Source organism: Sceloporus undulatus, chromosome 1 (assembly GCF_019175285.1).
Source record: "Sceloporus undulatus isolate JIND9_A2432 ecotype Alabama chromosome 1, SceUnd_v1.1, whole genome shotgun sequence".
Taxonomy (NCBI): Eukaryota; Metazoa; Chordata; class Lepidosauria; order Squamata; family Phrynosomatidae; genus Sceloporus; species Sceloporus undulatus.
The window spans coordinates 92,608,385-92,629,580 of record NC_056522.1 but is presented as its reverse complement, the minus strand read 5'-3'; the positions used below and the strand labels follow the sequence as shown (position 1 = coordinate 92,629,580).

The window sequence follows — 21,196 nt, the reverse complement described above, 5'->3', positions numbered from 1 at the left end:
GCATGATCTCCATTTGATGTATGTGTTATATTTTTTCTACTTTTTATAATGTCAATTGCACATACTAGTTTTTAATAACTAGCTCAAATGTCTTTAAAATTCTAGTTCTCGTATTTTGTTTTCTTTACTGTAGAGCAAACACAAGGAGCAGATGACAATTAAGCTTATAGCCATGTTCTCTGTCATGGCTGGATTTCTTTGGCTATTTCTTAGCTGTCTTGTTAACACCTCCTTATTAAAATAGGCCCTTTAGTTCTCTATGTAGTGGCTCTTCAGGCCGCCCCTTTTAGCGCCAGATCAGGTCCACGGCAACCGATCTGGCCTTTCCAGGATGCGAAAAGGAGCGGCAAAAAGTGGCTCCTTTTTGCGCCCTGGAAAGGGTGCCATAGCTGCGTTAGCACGACTTGGTGGTGCTCCTTCAGCGCTGCATCATATGGATACAGCACTGGAGGAGCGCCATGTGAAGTGGCGTGTGGTGTCATGGCACCATGGCAGCTGAGTTGGGGCATGCATCATCTGGACATGCCCCCAGGCCGACTCTGCCCCTAGGCTGGTCTTAACGGCCAGTCTGAAGAGGGCCTAAGAAATTTACAATCTAGGCATCTTGTTTTCAGTTTTTTTCCTCTATTATGATAGTCCTGGGTTTACTAGTGTTTATGTTAAAGACACTAACTTGGACAAGTTAATTCAAAGATGGAATTAACGTGGAAGGAACATTTTGCATTCTCTCCTCATACCTGCACCTACTTAGACCACTTCAAAGGGTTTCTCTGAAAGATTAGAGGAGCCTTCCTGAACAATCTAGAGTAGAGCAAGAGAGAACACTGGGGAGAACTTCCACAAATTGGGCATAGCTCTGCACTAATGAAAAACTGAAATAAGGACAACAGGAATAGAAACATCAGAAATGACAGGCTACACCCACCAATGCTTATGTTTACTAAATCACAATTATTTTCATATATTTCAGGTGTGATCCTGGGGAGGGACCCCACAGTTGGCTTACTGAGGGCAGTCAGGCCTTTCTTCACTCCAGCTGGGATTGCTTCACTAATATAAAATATTTTCACCATTATTGTATTCATGAGGAAGGGAGCAATGGGGAGGATGCCTCTATTATCTATGCCAGGGGTTTCCAACTGAGGGTGCCTGCACCCCAGGAGGTGTGAGATGGCATTTCAGGGGGTGAAACAAAGAGCTGCTTGTGTCCTTGAGTGAGAAGTCATGAGTCATCACTAATTCTTTCTGAATAAATTAGAATCTAATTGCTCAACTTAGATTTGAATTTTATGCACTGTGTTAGATTTTTTAAAGTTCACCCGGTTCACCCACAGTTTTGTTCCATTTGTGGTTGAAAAATCAGAAATTGGACTTCTTCATCTTCAAATGTAGTATTTTTGTGGTGGGTGCAAACATTAATCAAACATTTTCTAGGAGTGTGGGGGCATAGAAAAGGTTGGGAACCACTAGTTTATGCTATACTTTTTGAATGGTGCCAGATTATTCCAGTTGTTGGAGTAGTTTTCTTCTGTCTATTTTCTGTCTTCCTTGGTCTACCATAAAGTCTCTGAAGCAGACTTTAGTTAAAATACTGTCTTCAGACTGAGTGAAGATGTTACATTCAATATTCAACATGGGGCTAACACCAGACATCTCAGTTCCATGTCCCTGTCCTTTCCCCATGTTGTATGGAGTATCCCATGAAGTACAGTAAATATTTCTATGACTTTGCATTCAAAGTCTATTTTTAAAAAGTAAAATAAACCTAGAGGTCTACCAGCAGGCATATTAAATAATTCTAGCACATCCTGCCCATTAGTTCTGCTTTATAGAAAATTATTGTTTTGGAACACCTTTTGAAAGAATGTAAACTTTAGATATGTGATACAATGCATTTGTATGCATTGTATGCATGTGATACAATGGCTGCTCTGAGGATGATAAAACGGTTCACATTAAGTTGTAGGGGACTGGATAGGATTTTAGGGATTAGTAAAACTACATTAAAAAAAGACTGAGAAAAGGAGTGATTCAGTTTGTACTACTGCACCAACTACATATTAAACCAATTTTCACACTACTCTATACCTAAACTATAAATACTATACAGAACCACATCTACAGAACCATATGTAATGATCATACACATATTTCCTTCCTTCATCACATTGAGATGCAACAGGAATATCTCTGTAGGAAAATCATCATGTGTAAAGTGGCTTGAATATGATGAGCAGAATACAGATCTGCTCACTACTGAATATATCAACAGTAGTACTGATTAACAATATTTTAGTATCCATTTTGCTGCATTTTCTTGCAACCAAATTTTGTCACAAGTATTTCCTGTTTTATAGCTGTGAAGACAGTGTGAGATTGACACTCTGCTGTAATTTCAAAACAGATCTTTAAGCCTTTCCAAAAAATCACTGTATTCACAGCATTCAAAAAGTAAGTAAGAAACATTTTTTTAATTTCATATGAGGGCAAAGTAATCAGTTAATGCATTACCTATTCTTTCTTAGTGATCAGTTGCACATTCATTTGAAAATTTTAACAGGCTATCAGACTGTATCAGCTTCATAGGCACAGGTAAATGTTATGATTTTAGTTAAGGCAAGCAGTAGTTATTAATTGTAATGGAATACAGTGCTGATGAGCCATACCTAGCTCTCTTTGGATGTTGTCAGGGATTCCTGTAATAGTCTTTCTCCTTTTCACTTTCTTCGGCCGCCTTACCACAGTGTCTGTGTAAATTAGAGACCTCCGTATGCTGGCTTGGCGGTCAAAATTCTCCCCTGATGTACAGTAGAACAAGCAAAGCACCATTACTTTCAAGCACACTGACACCATGCACTTTCTTCCACTTGCTTATTGTAGAAATGAAGAAAAGGCATTAATTATATGATGTTAGCTTAGTCATACAGAATGAATATACACTGAAAGAAAATGATACAACATACAGTCACTTTAAGGTTTAAATATGGAGACTATATACATCCATCAAATGTTTTTGCCTTTTTAGACTGAATTTTCATGTGATCTAAACCTATCAGCAAGCTGTTAATGCATCATACTGGTGCATTGTGTCCAAGGAACATTGTGTCCAAGCATGACATTTCATGATAATTAAAGGATGGAAAGAATTAGAGAAAAAGATTGTTGTTGTTGTGTACCTTCAAATTGTTTCTTATTTATGGCAATCCTAAGGTGACCCTATCCTGAGGTTTCTTGATAAGATTTGTTCAGAGGGGGTTGCCTTTGCCTTTCTCTGAGGGTGAGTGTCACTTGCCCAAGGCCACCTAGTAGTATTCCATGGCTGAGCAGGGATTAGTACCCTGATCTTCTAGTCCAGTGCTCAAACCACTGCACCCACTGGCTCTCAAAGAAAGAGATACTGATTTATAGAGATAGAAACACAAATAAAATGTATTGAATAGTAAGCCACCCCCCCCTTTTTTTTTCTTTTTTTTTTTACTAATGGTTAATTCTTTTGACTATGCTTGTAAGCATGCTTTTTTGGACATTTTACTTATAGCAGTGGACATGAAATGACTATAGACTTATGAAAATACATGAGATCAAAGTCAATTTTGAAAATATTTTGGGTTTGCCAAAATTAAGTTTACTACCTCTGAAATTCTACTGTATTTAAAATCAGTGTATTTTCTCCCAAGTTGATTAATGCAACTGGACAGCTTTTTATTTTATTTAATCATAACCAAAAAGCTTTCCAACTTTGCCTCTCATTCTGAATACAAATAGCCATGCCATCTGTCAGCAATATTAATTGAACATGGACATACAAATCTATATGGACTAAAATGATACATCAACTATGTTTAATCTATTTTACCAACATCAGTTGTAATAAACTCAAAAGCTTAGATGGTGCATGTTAAACGAGAAAGCCTTAAAGTTGACTGTGTATTGTATCATAATTGGAACAGCAGAACTATTACAGCCTGAATAGCTTTAAATACATTCACTTTTCAATGAGTTAATAACTTGGCAATTAGCAAAATAAACCCTACTTCTGATATGTGAGGTGGCTTACAAATAGTTAAAACATATATATGAGTTTAACAGTTGAAATTGCCCTATTATCTCCCTCCTTAAATAGTTTGGGTTTTTCAATTCTTTGCAACCTTATAAATCCACAGGATGGTTAACACAGACGTTTTAGACATAATTCCATTATACAATAATTTCACTCTTACTTAATTCCTGAAAAGGAGAAGTTGGAGGTATCTGAATTCCTCCAAAATTTATTTGAAATATCTGGATAGCCAAGTTATTTCTCACTGAAAAGCTTCCTTGGCATGTGCTAGAATCTGTTGTGTGTGGCCACTGGCTCAAAAAGTGCTGCACAATGTATACAAATCTGTAACATATGGGTTTCTCTGGAACAAAAGAGCAAAGGCTATGAGATAGCTACTCCATCCTGAGTCACCATGTGCAACGGATTTCTTTTTCCCTGGATAATATTTGAGTCTAGAGTTATGCTGTTCTTGTTAAATGAGACCTTTGAAACTCTGAGAGTATGGCAGATGAAGAAAGTAAGGGGCACTGAGAGCTTCAAAGAGCAAGGCCATTGGTCTGATTTGCTAGACATGCCAGGCAGTGGGGTCTATACTTTTGAGCAGCAAGTCGGGAGACATGGTTATTGGGTCAATAGCCTTACTGTAGATATAGCAGTAAAGGTCATAGCCTTGATTCAGCAGGATATTTACTCACACCTACTTAAATTTGTCATGTTTATCAATAAGTGGCCAAATGAAGGTAGTATTAGATAAGCACATGCTTCAGTAATTTGCAGAATGAAAACATTTATCCTTTATTTGTGCCTTAGCTTAGCACAACCTTCACCAGATCCTGTTATCTTCCCTTTCTGTCTGGGTAAGACCCACAGCCAACACCACAACATGTCCTGGGATTAACAAATAGAACAGTGTGTTTAAAAAGCATATGTTGCCAACTTTATATCCTTTCCAAAGCAAGCTCAGCTCCTGCTGACCCAAGAAACTAAATCCATTCCCAAACTTGGAGAGCCAGTCAACAGCTTGTCAGATTAATGCAATGCCCTCAGCATGTTCAGGTTACCCACCAGATTTGCAGTCCCACAATCTGTCCTACTTAAAAAGCACAGAGAGATGAAACCAAAGGGGGAGGGGCCTCATCTGTTGTGCATCCAAGTGAATGATCACATTCATTACTAATTAATCTCTTTTAAAGGGCTCTTAATTTCTGAAAAGTACATTTGGGGTTAATATTTTATTTCCAAGATGTTAACATTATATTATGAAGATATTGCCACAGGCTTAGATAAGGCTATGGAAAAGGGATCAGAGCAAAATATGTAATCTAGTCTTTACATATTATTTAGTTAAACAGAGGCATGGAAATTAAATATATTTTCTTCCTTCCTTTCACAACACACACACACACATACACAGAAAGAGAGAGACAGAGAAAGGCAGAATTATGTCCCATTGTGTGCAGGAGGATGCAGAATGCAGCTTTAGGGCATGTCTGCAGTGGTGGCTAAATCTAGGACCAGTTTGAAGCATCATGCACATTGTAACAGTGACCACATGAACTGAGTTGAATCTGGTGCAACACCACTTCATTGTGCACACAGGCCAGCTGGGCCAACACCTCATCGGCCCTGCTGGCCTGCCCCCTCGGTGTCATTGCAGCTTCCACTTCTTCATGGGCAGGAGCTGCCTGAGAGCCTACCCCAAATGCGAAAAACTCAACTGAATAATTCATGGCAGTGTCATTTCTGGTGAAGTTAACAAAGAGAAGATAGCTCTATCCCCTGCTCAGTGATTGCAGGGGCACTCCATTCTCACCTCAGCAGAAGCCACAGCACACCAGGCAGACATTTGTAGCGAGCTGCTGCCTGCAAGGAAGCAGCTGCTGCTTATTTTCAGAACCACCACTACTTCTCATGAGCAGAAGCTTTGTGTAAAGCCTGCCCAGCACCTCTGCTTCTGCTGAGATTAGAACAAGATATGTGGGTGATTAACAAGGTGGGTAGAGTGACCTTCCTCCTAATAATAATAATGATAATAATATTTATTTATTTCCCACCTCTCCTCAAGGCTCAAAGCAGGGTATAACATTTTAAAATACAAAACATAATGAAAAACACACAATTCCACAGTTAAAATACAACATTATAAAATCATTAAACACACTCAAGAGTACAATTACAATTAAAAAGTCATGGTTTAAAATTGACTGTGTAGGCCTGCTAGAGGAGATATGTCTTTAATGCTGTTTTAAAAGCAGTCAGCATTTTCAGCAGTTGTATCTCCTCTGGCAGGTCATTCCACAGTCTCGAGGTAGCAGACTGTCTAGTGCTGGCCACTTGGAGCAAATGTTTCCCGGAGGACCTGAGTGTACAGGGCAAAATGTATGGAAGAAAATGATCCCAGATCACAAGGCTGGATTTCTTTACATGTGATCTCACTCTCGCCCCCAGATTGATGGCCATGATATCTCCAGAAGGCATCCAGCTATGCAGAAGTGGCAGGATGCTGGGAAGGCACTCAGTGAACTACTTGGCTGGTGAGAAAGCAGCAGCAGCATCTCCAAAGGGTATCTATCCCCTTCCATTATCTGTTCAGCGCAGGGTAAAGGGGATGGCTTGGCTCTTGATATGTGGTCAAATGGTAGAACTGGACCCAATAAAGCTGTCCACATGGCCAAAAGAACCAGAGGCACTCTGGGGTTTCCTGCAAACCCTGGGGTTTCCGTGATTTTAATTACTTCAGAGCAACGTCAGGTTAAGGGCTAAAACCACAGATCCTCCCTGGAGGTAGACATCTATGGACACTGTCAGCACTGGTGTTTTTCACCAGTGTAGACAAACCATTAGCTTCCAAAGCAGCATCAGGCTACTGGCAAGGTTTTGGGGGGTGGGAAGGAGCCTTTGAGGGCCACACTCGCCCACCACAGCCTGCTGCAATCCCTACCCTTTTTCTTTTTTAAAAAAATGGCCAAAATGCCACCTTTCACTGATATTAGGGTTAAGCAGTTGTGAGTATTCATTTAGAAGGATGGATTCCCTAGTTAATTGGTTGTTAAAGCCACATAATTCAAGATCTTCTAGAGGAAAATAAACCCAACCTGGCTTGCATTACAGAGACCTGGCTGGGGGCCGAGAGTAATGCAGTCTGGGCCCAGGCCCTTCCAGCCGGTTATACTGTTAAGGAGCAGATCACAGATTGTGGGCGGGGGGGAGGGGGAGGAATTTCCTTAGTCCATAAAAGCACTTTTACCTTGACCAGGAATCCTGTCCGGAAAACAGGCCACATTGAATATATTTACCTGACCCTGAAGGCTAGAGACAGTCCGGGGATTCTGTTGGTCTACCGTCCACCCCATAACCTAACAGACTCCCTGCGTGAGCTGACACAGCTGGTCTTGGAGTCTCCCAGGCTTCTTGTGCTGGGGGACCTCAACATCCCCTTCGAGGCCAGCTCACAAGAACAGGTGCAGCTCGGGAGTTCATGGCTTCCATGACTGCCATGAGCCTCTCCCAATTAGTCTTGGGTCCAACACATTGTGCAGGTAATACACTCGATGTGGTCTTTAGTATGGATCAGGGAAGTCAGTGGGCAGAGGTCCTGGGGACCTCTGCTCTGTCATGGATGGACCATTTCCTGGTCAAGGTGCGACTGAAGGCAACAATTCTACTCCCCCCTGGGGTTGGAGGACCTATTAGAATGGTCCGCTCTTGAAGGCAGATGGAACCCAAAAGGTTCCAAGAAGCCTTAGAGGGATTTATGGTTGGAACTGACAGCGATTCTGTTGATGCCCTGACGGATACCTGGGACAACGATCTTACCAGGGCTATAGACAGCATCGCTCCCGAGCGTCCTTTCCGGCCCACTCTTAACAAAAAATCCTGGTATACGGAAGATCTTTGGGAAATGAAGCGGGCCGCGTAATGACTAGAGCGCTGCTGGTGGAGATATCAGTGCCTATCTGACAAGACACTCCCATCAGAGCCTTTTGAAGTCCTATGAAGTGGAAATAAGTGCAGCAAAGAATCCTTCTATGCTGCACGTATTGCATCTGCAGAGTCTCGTCCGGCAGAGCTATTCAGGGTGGTGAGGGAGCTGATCCAGTTACTCCCCGCCCTGAACCCTATATTAGAATCAACAAAAGCCTGCTATGATGATTTTAATAACTTTTTCACAGATAAAATCTCTCGGATAAGGGCTGATCTTGACGCTGGCATAAAAACAGAAACAATAGGAGAGGTATCCAGAGCTTCTGTGGACTCTATTAAGCTGGATCACTTTGAGTTTGTAAATACCGAGGAAGTAGACAAGCTCCTTGGATGTGTAAAGAAGACAACATGCACTCTTGATCTCTGCCATTCTTGGTTGACCGCCCAGGGAGGAGATGCCGTAACTACATTGTTACGATTAATAATCAATGCATCCTTCCAGGAGGGAAATTTTCCATCCAAACTGAAATTAGCAGTGGTTAAACCGCTACTGAAAAAACCCTCCCTGGACCCCCTGGTGAGAAATAATTATAGATCGGTCTCCCTGCTGCCATTCTTGGGCAAGGTGATCGAGAGAGCAGTTGCCTTCCAACTGCAGGTTGTCTTGGATGAAACTAGTTATCTGGACCCATTTCAAACTGGCTTCAGGGAGGGATACGGAGTTAAGACGGCCATGGTCGCCTTAGTCAATTATCTCCGTCTGGGCATCGACAGGGGAAATGTGTCCTTGTTGGTGCTATTGGACATCTCAGCGGCTTTCAATACCATTGACCATGGTATCCTTCTGGAGCACCTGAGGGAGTTGAGTATTGGGGGCACTGCGCTCCAGTGGTTCCGATCCTATATCTCAGGCAGGTTACAGATGGTAAGGCTGGGGGACACTTGCTCCTCTAAGAGGGAACTGACATCTGGTGTCTTTCAAGAAGCTATTTTGTCCCCCATGCTGTTTAACATTTACATGAAACTGCTGGGAGAGATCATCCAGAGACATGGGGCGTGGTGTTATCAGTACGCTGATGACACCAAAATATGTTTCTCTATGTCTCCGACTGATACAGGGACTAAGGATGGCATCTCTCCTCTGAATGCCTGCCTGGAGTCGGTAATGGGCTGGATGAAGGAAAACAAACTCAGACTGAATCCAGAGAAAACGGAAGTACTTGTGATAGCTTCCTCGGGTCTAAAGAAGGAAATCTGCCAACCTGTCCTGGATGGGGTCACACTTCCCCTGAAGTATGAAGTTTGCAGCTTAGAAGTACTTCTGGACTCGTCCCTGCAATTGATATCTCAGGTAGATGCGACGACCAGAAGTGCTTGCTATCAACTTCGGTTGATACACCAACTGCGACCCTACCTAGATCGGAGGGACCTTGAAACGGTGGTACACACTCTGGTAACCTCTCGTCTAGATTTCTGTAATGCGCTTTACATGTGGCTACCCTTGTACCAAGTTCAGAAGCTTCAGTTAGTGCAGAATATGGCAGGCAGATTGGTCACCGGTTCATTAAGGTTTGATCATATTACACCTATCTTAAAAGATCTCCACTGGCTCCCTATTTGCTTCCGGGCACAGTACAAGGTGTTGGTTATTACCTATAAAGCCCTACATGGCTTGGTCCCGAGTTACTTACAGGACTGCATCTCCCCACACAATCCACCCCACACTCTCAGAACATCGGGTAAGAACTTATTAGAAATAGCAACTTCCAAGTACATTACAGTACTACCTCGCAAAGAGCCTTTTCAACAACGGCTCCGAGATTTTGGAACAGTCTCAATGAGGAGATCCGCTCAGCGACCTTGTTAGAGACATTTAGAAAAGCGGTTAAAACCGAGCTTTTTAGCCGAGCATACCCCACCTGATATGAATACTCCCAGATACCAGTGACATGCTTCTGTCTGTGTATGACCCCTGCCTTGCTTGATGATTCTATTGCTATTGTCTGATTGTTTTTAGCTAATTTGTAATGGAATTTTGATGTAAATACTTTGTGCTTTTAATTAGTCTGTAACCCCACTTCGATCCTTTGGGAGAGGCGGGGAAACATAAATAAAATTTTATTATTATTATATAATGTCACTCAGTTTTTTTAACAGTTTAGGCTGCTATGCTATGGTCTGTGGGAAACACTGTTGGGCCATATGATCCTCAGGCAGGAAGATCTGACCTCTGCTTCTCTCTTCCAGCAGACATTTCTACACCCTCTACCTCCCCAACATTGGAGCTTTGATGCAGAGAAAGATAAAAAGAGAATGGATCAGGGCCACTGCATGAGAAAAAGTGGGGAGAGTTTGGACCATCAGGACCTAAAGCCCTTCCACTTCTCCAACACTCCTACACACAGCATGGTGGTGGTGGGAATAAATGATTCATCATCCAGTGTTTTCAGTGACATGGAAATAATTTTAAAATGGGGGAAGTGATAAAAAATGGGACTAGAATTTAAGGATATTCTGCTCCTCCTCAATCTTCCACCACTGCTATCATGAACCTGGGGTCTTTGGAAGTAGTAGTTTATCCAGCTTAAGAACAATTAATTGCCCTGGACTTCTTTATTACTTAATATAAAATCAAAAATATAGCCACATGTCAATATGTGGCTTAACTGACATGCATTACTTATGTCACAGACCAGCCAGACTGTAGCCTGCTGTTATATTCTGGTAATGATACCATCAGCTTTTTTTTTTTCTTGCAGCATAGTATCAGTGAGGATCAGGGGAAATGCTACGTGAAAACAACAATGCTCTCTCCCTAATGGAAAAGAGTACAGTTCTGCATTTTATTTCCCTCATTTGCTGAACTGTTACACAAAGGACCTCAATAATATTAATTTCCCATTTTGTTAGTAGAAAATCTACTATCACGTTTCTCTTAAGTTATGCTATCAGCCTGTCAAGAAGGCTATGTATTTTGCATAAGGATGGAGTCAGTTGCTGAATTTTACATTTTCAAATACAGGTATGTTGAATCAGACATTGTGTATATCAAAGTACCCCGGCATCTGTAGGTGTAACCTGAAAATCACACAGGAGTTGAGACAATCTAATCCTACAAAGTCTACAACCTAATCTTGTAAACCCAGTATTAAGACTGTGACTAATGCAGACTTCATGGCAGGGGAGAGGAACACATAGCATTTCAAATATGTTGGACCAGCTCCTATCGGACCCAACTACTAGCTCTGCTAGCTGGCACTGATATGAACCGGGGGGCCATAGACTTCTTTGGTTTTAAGAGCCTGCCTGTTAGCCCTTTCCCCATTCAGCCTGTTTTGTTTAATACCCACATCATTAAAAGCTCTGGAGAAGGTGAAAGTCTGTTTACAATTCTGTAATATTTTAGTTGGTCCTAATAAAAGTATTGCCAATTGTGAATATTGAATTTTCTGTTATGGGATAACATGGATGACTTTGCTTACCATAACCACACTATGTCAGAGGTTTTTGCTTTTACATTCTCAAGCCAATTTTAGCACCATGGCGTTTCTGTTATCTTTGAAACTGTAAGCACTATATGAAATAGCTCTCACTGATATTATCACATGAAATTAAGAAAAAGATAATGCACATTTTATCTCAAAATCATGAAGAATCCCCCATCAAAAAAAAAGTCAAAAACAAAAATATTTTCTGAATGATGATACAAGTATCACAAACAAGACTAGAGAACAGCTTATATACTGAATTTTAAAATACACATTGCTGTTTGAAGGGCAGGCAGAACAATCTCAACTCAAAGATGTGCTGGTTTGGGGAGGGAGGCTTACAGTTAGGGATAAGCCTCTTCCATCAGCAGAAATCTCCTTCTGCCAGATGATCTCAAGCAATTTGCTGAGAAAGTATCTACTGGCAGAATCACTCTGCTTAAAGGGCACAAAGACAGGCTGAGGTTAGAGAGGAGCAGAATTAAGCCAGTCCAAACCACCTCCAGCACAGGAACAATGCCAGTGCAAGAAGCTAGGCCAAGGTGAACATAATCCCCAGTGATTTCCCAGCTCTAGGCATCTTGGTCAGGTAGCACTGTGCTCAAACTGTGTGTAGTAAAATCTCAAGAAAGAAGTGTTATAAAAAAGTAACTGCAAAAAAACAATTCTACACGTTTTTATATCTCAACACACAGCTGATAACTGAACACAAATCTTTTTGCTAGGGACACACTATCCTACAGTTTTAGGTTCATGAGACAGAATATTCATGATATTGAGCTTATCAACTTTCTTCATGATCCCTTAAAAACTGGAGGAACACGTAGTTATTTAATCAGTACTTTTTAGAGAGTCAGTTTTCACTGCAACTTTCACACTTTCAATATGTTTAAAACTATTGTATATTTTCATGAGAAATAAACATTTAAATCCACCTGAAATCCCTTGTTATTCTTCACTACACGGCAACAAAATAAAAATCCTACCTGTTACGTTAATAGGTATAACATCAGTTTGGACTGCTTGAGCTTGCTCCCGCATTTTCTCCTCTGGCGTTGGCAATGGAAGTGATTTGGTCCAATTTGTTTGAGTGTTGATATCAGAGAATTCATTTGAAATTGGTGTTTTGGGTCTCTTGATGCTAATAAGCTTTTCCTCTTCAGGAGAAGGGGTTGAACACTATAAAAGAAGGTATGTTATAAATTCATTGCAAATGTTATTTTCTTACAAATTTATCTCAATATAAAATAAAACTGCCTGTTGCAAAATAAAAGTATTACAGCACATGAAAAACACTTTCATAACTTTAGCTGTTTCTACCCTGTTCCATCTACATGTGAATCCACTTTAAATAAAACTGTCACCAGTTCTTGCATGAACAAGCAGCTAATACATAAATTTAAGAAGTGGTTGTTTGGACCTTAATTTAAAATCTTTTTACAATAATATTCTGAAATTAACAGTACTTAGATAATGATAACTAGTACTTTCAAAAACTATGCCTCAATCCCTTTTTATAAATCATATGGTATATACCAAATCTAGTAACCACTAACCCCCCTGCACAAAGGAGAGTTGGGGAACTTCAGCCCTTAGAGTCAAATCGAACCCTCTTGGAATCCCCATCTGACTCCACGTATTCCCTAGATAGCCTAGTCTTCTTTCTCATAATTTGATAGTTTCTCAGCTTTTTAATGTTTCCCCCCATTCTTAAAGGCTGAAATGCCTCTTCCAAGATTCATTTATTGGTCGAGCTTTAAGTTAAAAATCTGTTGCTGTTCTGAGTCATTTCTCACTTATGGCAACTCTAAAGCAAACCTATCACAGGGTTTTTCTGGCAAGATTTGTTCAGAGGAGCCGTGTCCTGGTCCCTCTTCCAGACTGAGAGAATGTGACTCCCCTAAGGTAACCTAGTGGGTTCCCATGGGCAAGAAGGGGTTCTAATCCTGATCTCGAGGGTTGTAGTCCAACACACCACGCTGGTCCTTAAGTTACAATAGACTAGCATTTTTGATCCCACTCTTTAGTCTTTAGTTCTTTCCGCCCAGCAGAGGAATGCACTCCCCCCTCAAACTTTCTGAAAATGAACTCAGTAATTTCAGTTGAAAGAAGGTGCACTCCACTGCATTGTTAATCTGTTTTGAAAGCCCCCACATAAGGACATACACTGACCATGCAATCCAGAGCTTATCCACACAAATTAAATACTCCCCATTTTATTTGAACAGAATTGTGATCCCTCCACATGAAATTCAGAGGAATGTGGGCTTCAAAAGAAAGTGTGGAAAAAGAGTGGAGTGTTTTGAAATTAATTGAGGGAAATGGTTTACCATATAATTCAAATAGATAAGGTTGATATTAAGCCGAGGAAATTGGAAATCACCATGTGAACGTAATATTATAAGTTATATGTTAGGAGTAAATATATAATTTACAATATGCAGTAATATCCAAATGTAAAGGAAGTAATAACTAGAAGGATAACAATATTGGTGAGCTAATGTAAATATATGTCTATATGTTTATATGTTTAATGTTGTTTTTATTTTTAGGTCTACTGGAATCATAGGGTGATTTTTTCTGTCCCTTTTTTCTTTTTAGGTTAGTTTTCTAATGTTATTATATGTGGTTATATGGTATCTTACTTTCTTTATATGTTGTTATACTTTATTCTAAATAAAATTTATAATAAAAAAAATTAAAAAAAAAAGAAATTCAGAGGAATGTGGGCTTTTACAGGATGAGGGGACTCCACAAACTCCACAGAAAAGGGAGTTGCCGCAACTATCTGTGAGGATGTGCCTTATCGAACTAATGGTGGTCAGTTTGCTTTGCATAGATTTGCTGCATATTTTCAGCAGAGAGCGCAAGAACAGCAAATTTGCACAGAATAGTACACACAAGTATGGAAATCGGTGGCAACTCACCTAATACACTATGCTGCTACATTAGATAAGAGGTTAATTGGCAAGGGTTTGGACTGGATGGCCCTTGTGGTCTCTTCCAACTCTGATTCTGTGTAGATTAGCGCCCACATTCCTTATTTGCCAACACTTATCTCCTATACTACGCTGTTTTCGTTGTTGTGTGCCTTCAAGTTATTTTCGAGTTATAGGGCCCCATGGGGTTTTCTTGGCAACTGACAGCAGGTGACTTGCCCAAGATCACCCTGTGATTTTACATGGCTGAGCAGGGATTCGAACCCCAGGCTCCAGAGTCGTAATCCAACGCTCAAACCACTACACCACGGTGGCTCCAAGGTGATAAAATGTAAGTATAATTCAATGCCAAATGAAAATGCCACCTTTGGAAGTCACTGAAGATGAATCAACTAGGACAACTTTTGAATTTTCTGTATTTTTTTCCTGTTTTTTCAGAAGGATTCTCAAAGTAATTTGTGCTTTTAAAAACTTGCTTGCTAATTTAACTAATACTAAATAAGTAGTCTCTTTTAGAAAGCCACCATTTTGTTTTTCATCTTAGGGACAAATAAAAATATAACAATTTTTGTTAAGCCATTTCAAGAAAGGAATCTTTGCAACTCATAAATGCTGATGCCTCTCCTGCACATTATGAGTCAAAAGTAACAGCTGAAGGTACACTCACATTTGAGAAAATTTGCTGTGATTAAATTTAACAACTCATTGTGTAATGAAAAGTTAAAGGAAATCAGATGTATATTCTATTTCAATAAACAAAGTATAGGCCCACTGAAAATAATATGTGTAGTAATATTCAACAATGTGTACATAAATACACAAAGAACATTGCACCAGCAGACTACATAATGATTAATGATAATAATTATCCTATCTGGGAATGCAAACTCATACTTCTATATGTATGAGTTAAATATCTGGCAAGAAATGAGAGAGAGTGAGAGTAAAACAATTCACTCTCTCTGCTTTCTTGATAATTTGGAGATATTCATAGCAAATTACAGACAGCATAATGCTTGGACCCAGAACTTATTCAGTAGGCTAATTTTCATGAGAAATGTAGAAGTTTTTCCCCCTATTAAAATGCACATATAGATTTTACACAGCAGTAAGCTCATTAAAGGTAACTCTACTTCTTTATTCTGAACAGTACAACCCCTTGTATCCACAGAACCACTACCCACAGTTTCATTTACCCACAACATATGACTGCTACCTTTGGTCAGCATCCTTTCTCACCTTTTTCTTGTGTGAGGCTGTGAGGGAGGGAAGGAAGCAGCATCACAGCCCGGCTTCTCCATGCTCACTCCTCTCTATCCTCGCTCATAGCAGGATTATGATGGGATGCTACCCCCTTGCTCCCCTGTTTTGTGCTGCAGCCAGCCGGCCAGCAGTGTCTGCCTTGGCTGCACTTGGCTCTCTTCCTTGTTCTACCCTGGTTCATGCATCTCAGCCAAGAAAGATGCAGCAGGGGCCCAGCTGCACAAAGCCAAGTGCCTCTCTTGAAAGCAGGCACCATACTCTCACACATGAGAACAAAAAAAGGAAGGAAGGCCGGCTGGCTGCTCCCCAACGTGATCACAGACAAAGGGAACCATGACTGAGTGGCCGGTCTTCCTTACTTCCTCCCTCCCTCCTGGCGAGGCTTGGCAAATTCCCCATGTACCCCTCTCCATCCTCACCAGCCACAGGATGAGGAAGATGTAGGCTGCCCTCTTGTCATCATCACTGCCCCCCACTTTGGGCAGCCAGTTAGCCAGCCAGCAACAGCTGCCTTGGCCACACCTGGCTGGTTGGTTTTTTCTTTTGTTCTTGTGTGTGAATTAAGGCACCTGCCATCAAGACAGGTATGCAGCATTGTGCAGCCAGCCCCCATGCCTCTCTCAGTTGAGAAGTAAGAACTGGAGGTAGCTGCTGCTGGCCACACAAAGTGGGGATAGAGGCAGTGGCGGCCCCTATCCACCTCATCCTTCAACTGGCAAGAATGGATAAGGGTACATTTAAAATTTTATTCTATACGAATAAAGGAGAATTATAATTATAATAATAAATAATAAACTTTATTTTTAGCCCGCCTTTCCTGGGATCAAGGCGGGTTACAACAGTAAAAAACACAATACAATCAATAACAATAAAATTAAAATACAGAAAATACACAATTATAACAGCTATTAAAATACAGCTAAAAATTATCCAACTAGCACCAATTATAAAATAATTTGGAAATGGTATTTAACGCCTGTAAGGTTAAGTTATATAAATAAGAATTATTCAAGGTTCTGTTGGAGAGGGTGTCAAGAGATAGGCACTTATATGCATATGTGGTGGGGTTGTAGAACCGTAAGGAAATTTTGGCAAATTGTATTTGAAGAGATAAAAGAAATAACAAAAATTGATTTAGAATTTTGTCCATAGATAGCTTTATTATCTTTATATGATAAAACTAACTGCACCCAAGTTATAAAGGATTTAATTACAAATTTATTAACAGCGGCGAGATTAATGATAGCAAAAAAGTGGAAAGACCAGGGAGATTTACAAATACAGTACAAGATTGGTATAGAGAGATATGGCAAATAGCAATTAATGATAAGTTAACTAGTGGGATTAAGTTTAGAAGAGGAATAATCAAGAGAAATGATTTTGAAGCAATATGGAAAACATTTGTACAAAAGGTTTTAGTAAAAGAAGGAGGTGTCTTACCACCAGAGGAAGAGCTACAATTCTGGAGGTAGAGTAATAAGAAGATATTAGGCTCCGGTGATGGGGAGCACTTGGGGAAAGGGGGAAACGGGGAAATTATGAAAAGTATATGATGAAAAGAAATATGAATTAGATTTAGATAAAGTAGTAAAGAATGGAATATAAAGGAATATATTATATGTATGGGGGATATTATGTAAAAGTTTTTATATATTATTGTAAGGCGAATGAACCAATATTTTATTTTATCAATTTATTATAATAACATTTATTAATTTCATTCTACCAATAAATATTTAAAAATGGGGGGGGGGGGGAAGAATGGATAAGGGTACATGGGGAGCTCGCCAAGTCCTGCCAGGAGGGAGGGAAGGCAGGAAGGCAGGCAGGTGGTGGGTGGTAGTGCTGCCTCCCTCCCTCACCCTCTCGCTTGGCCTGTGGTTCGCTACTATCCACAATTTTCCATATCCGTGCAAAGTCTGGGAATGTATTTCCCATGGATATAAGGCATGTGTGTCATACTGTACTTTCATATTTTTGACATTTGCATGACCTGCTAAAATATGATAGATATCTTAAACTACAGAAGATGAACTTTATGAAGCAGTATTATTGGATTAGGTGGAAAAAAAATTTCAGTGAAGATGAGGTTCTTAAACATTCTTAAAGTAAAACATATTATTACTGTAAACAACAAAATGAGAAACATAGGAAAATTTTGCCCATTTTGCAGGTCCAGAAAGAGTTGACTTACAGAAAACAGAAGACAATGAAATTGCTAAAACAAGAAAGATAGAAAGATCAACTAAAAATATTATGCAACTGTAATATGTATTTTGAAATTTATCTTCCTTAAACATCCAAAGAGGCTTTTCTTCAAGCATGGTCCTGGTATGTGATAAGCCCCAATAACCTACTTTTTATCTGGTTGGTTGACATTGTCAAAATGAATAAATGTCATGTTATGTTGACCCTGTATTGTATCTGAGGACTCAGCTGCCATAAGCCAGTCACCAGGGGCACTCTGAACATGACAAGACAAAGATGAAAATGTATGCTCTAGGACTTTCCTTCTTTTTCAAAGAAATTGTATAGTTGAAAATAAAGCATTTCTTAAAAACAGCCGTAACATATAATACTAATCAAACAACAACACATACTCAGAGAAGCAAATGAATGTTACAACTCTGGTCATACACCTAAACCCTCCAGATTTTTCATACACCACATGTAAAGTCAGTACAGTAGCCCCTCCAAGTCCACGGACTTGAGATGCATGGACTTGGAAATCTGTGGAGGTGCGACTGCTGTTAATGGCAATGAGGAGCACACATGCACGTGCCCCATTCAAGCCTATGGGGCTTGAATACATGCGATATTTGAAACTCATGGGGAGGGGATTAAAAAATGGATCCCCCATGAGTTCCAAAGGCCAACTGTAAATAGGTCAGATAAATGGGCATCAACTAGTCTAACAAAACATGGTTTTAAAGTAACTCAAATCTCTCAATTTTAGTAATGTTTTAATTTCATTCATTTGCCCATTGAATTTTAGTGTATTGGTCACAAGCCAAAGAAAAAGCAAAGCAAAACAAAAAAAGAGAACATGTGTTTCCTGATAAATGAAAATATTACATTTTCTTTTATAGAATTGGGTGGAGTCTTATCCTATCAGAGATGTTTTTAACATACTGCTCTTCTTCCAAATATTCTGGCTGCAATCCTGCACCAGAGGGTGTGGAGCATGCTGCTCCATGTGTGAAGCTCCATGTAGTTCCCTCCTCACCCAAGCAACTGTCAAGCCCCAGGAGTGCTGCCACACGTACTGACCAAGGGGAGACAACCAGTGTCCAGTTGTAGTTCTGCATGGCAAATTAGGTCACTCTACTGGATCTTCAGCAACTCACTGGAAATTCAGGACAATGATCTCATTGCTCTTCTGTGGGCTGGAGAACTGCCGTCAAAACCAGCTTTGCCTGGTCACCTCCCTGTCTCCCTTCTCTGGTCAGTAATTGGCCATGACAGTGCCCTTGAGGCACATTACCTGCCTTGAGGAGGGGTTGGACATGAGCTAATGTATAGTTCCTTGTGTGATATCCAAGAGAGGACAAGCATGTAAAGTTATACTGTATATACATATGTCACCAGCAGGACTACATCTCTTATGTACCTTTGAAGGTAACATAAGGTACTGAAGGTCTTTTAAATGGTTATTTAATAACATGACAAATAGTAGCTTCCTCACTCCTGCATTTTGAAAAACATAAACAGAACCCAGGAAATGTCTAGGAGAAAATACGTGGATTTTGTTTGTTTATCTTGGAAATTCCAATTGCAGAAAGGCAGCTCTGCATACAGGCCCTTTTATGCTGGAGAACCCTAACTAACACAAAACAAATGAAACAGAAATCTTTTTCATTTCAAATACATACAGCTTGCAATATGCAATAAATTAATGCACAGCATGGAAGAATTTATTGCAATAATCTAAAATATGAGAAAGTTCAGAAATGTTAAGAATTAGTAACTTTGATGTATTAGGAAAACATAATACCCAATTTCAGCACCAGCTAGTGTTAACAAAATATCGTAGACTACCAAAATGAGTTTATTCATTATGTATCCAATTTAGGGTTCCCAGCTGCCAACAGATGAGGTAATATTTTTGAAAACAATAGGAAAATTATTACAAGATTTATTTTTCAAAAAGAAAGAAAATAACAGCATGTGAAAATTTAAAATAAAAGCATAAGTCAGACTTGAGGTTTTCATAACATGACAGCTACATCAAGCTGTAAATATTACAGCTGGATGATCCTGATTTTGGGCTAGATACCTTGATTTTCCATGGAATCAAACAACAGCAGGCACTAAGGCAAGACTGAGGGAGGCAGTCTAACAGACTAGACTGTTGGGTGAGAGAGAAAAAGAAAGTGAATGAGTGGCAAAGAAAGGAAAATGGGAAATACACACAAATAAAAAGACACAACACACAAAGTATATTTAACAATCACAGTATACATTGTTTGAGAAAGTAGAAAGTAGACAAGAATGGCTATCTGAAAATGCAATTCTTTTCATGTAAAGCAAATGTGCTTATGGTGAAGAGAGAACAAGCAAAGAAAGAAAAGAAAAAAGCACTACTAAGATATCATTTTTAATAAAAGAGACTCTGGATAAGAAAAGAAAAGAAAAGAAAAGAGAGACAAGAAGTTAAGTGGAGTCCTGATAGTGAAAAGTACAGTGTGCAAAAATTATCTTTATAATTTCAGTTCTATGTATTAATTCTATATTGAATTCTATACAATTCTATATTGTAAAGATACATTTTGGATAACCTGTACTTAAATAAGGGGCTACTGGGGGGGGGGGAGTTGCTTTGCAACTATGACCTTCAATTGTAGCCAATTCTCATTTAATGGCTCCATATAATATATCTCTACCTGGGCCAAGGGATACCTCTGTGATTTGAATGACAATATAGGAGACAAATTAATGATGCATGACAATTCATGAATTATATCAATGAACATTATCTTTGATCTAGCCAGATTATTACCTGGCTGGCCTAGGATATTCTATACTGAAAGACAGCAGCTTTCTAGGCCTCAAGTGTTAAATCCTTCATATATTTGAATATTTTTCACAGAGAGCTGAAAGAGACCACAAGAGCCATCTAGTCCAAACTCATGCCAATTAACCTCTTAACTAATGTAGCAGCATAGTTTTTCCTAGCTCATCTCAGGAAACAATCGGTTAAGCAAAACCTCCTCAGGTGAGGAAAAGGAAGAACACCAAAAGCTATCTCTTATTCCTGACAGTCTTTTCTTACAAATATATTCCCATAATGATTACTTCTTCCCAGAAACCTCTTCAGTTCCATGCATCATCCCGTCTCTAGAATGCCAGTTCCACATAAAGAGGAGATTCTTTCTCTCATAAGTAGGGCAATAGCCCTTTAACAATGGACTGGATGTAACATCTCTGAGCAATAGTGGGTGATAAAATACTCTGGAACTCATCTGGCAGAAAGTTAATTTGCCATATAAAAGTGATTGTGTTTTGAATGTTATAATATTAAGTAATATGAAAGTAGACCT

General features: G+C 39.7%; 1 protein-coding gene across 6 annotated transcripts in view; it reads right to left on the bottom strand.

The window, feature by feature from the left end:
* NHSL1 (NHS like 1) overlaps positions 1-21,196 on the bottom strand; it is a 227,626-nt gene that overhangs the window by 15,753 nt on the left and 190,677 nt on the right. For 2 of the 6 annotated variants that reach the window (XM_042447396.1, XM_042447409.1), the window contains exons 4-5: positions 12,441-12,633; positions 2,667-2,870 (exon numbers count right to left, since the gene is read on the bottom strand). In XM_042447396.1, the coding sequence (XP_042303330.1) occupies positions 2,667-2,870; positions 12,441-12,633 (397 nt within the window). The remainder of the gene's footprint in view (positions 1-2,666; positions 2,871-12,440; positions 12,634-21,196) is intronic. The other 4 variants (XM_042447406.1, XM_042447432.1, XM_042447416.1 and 1 more) reach the window with 2 other exon arrangements.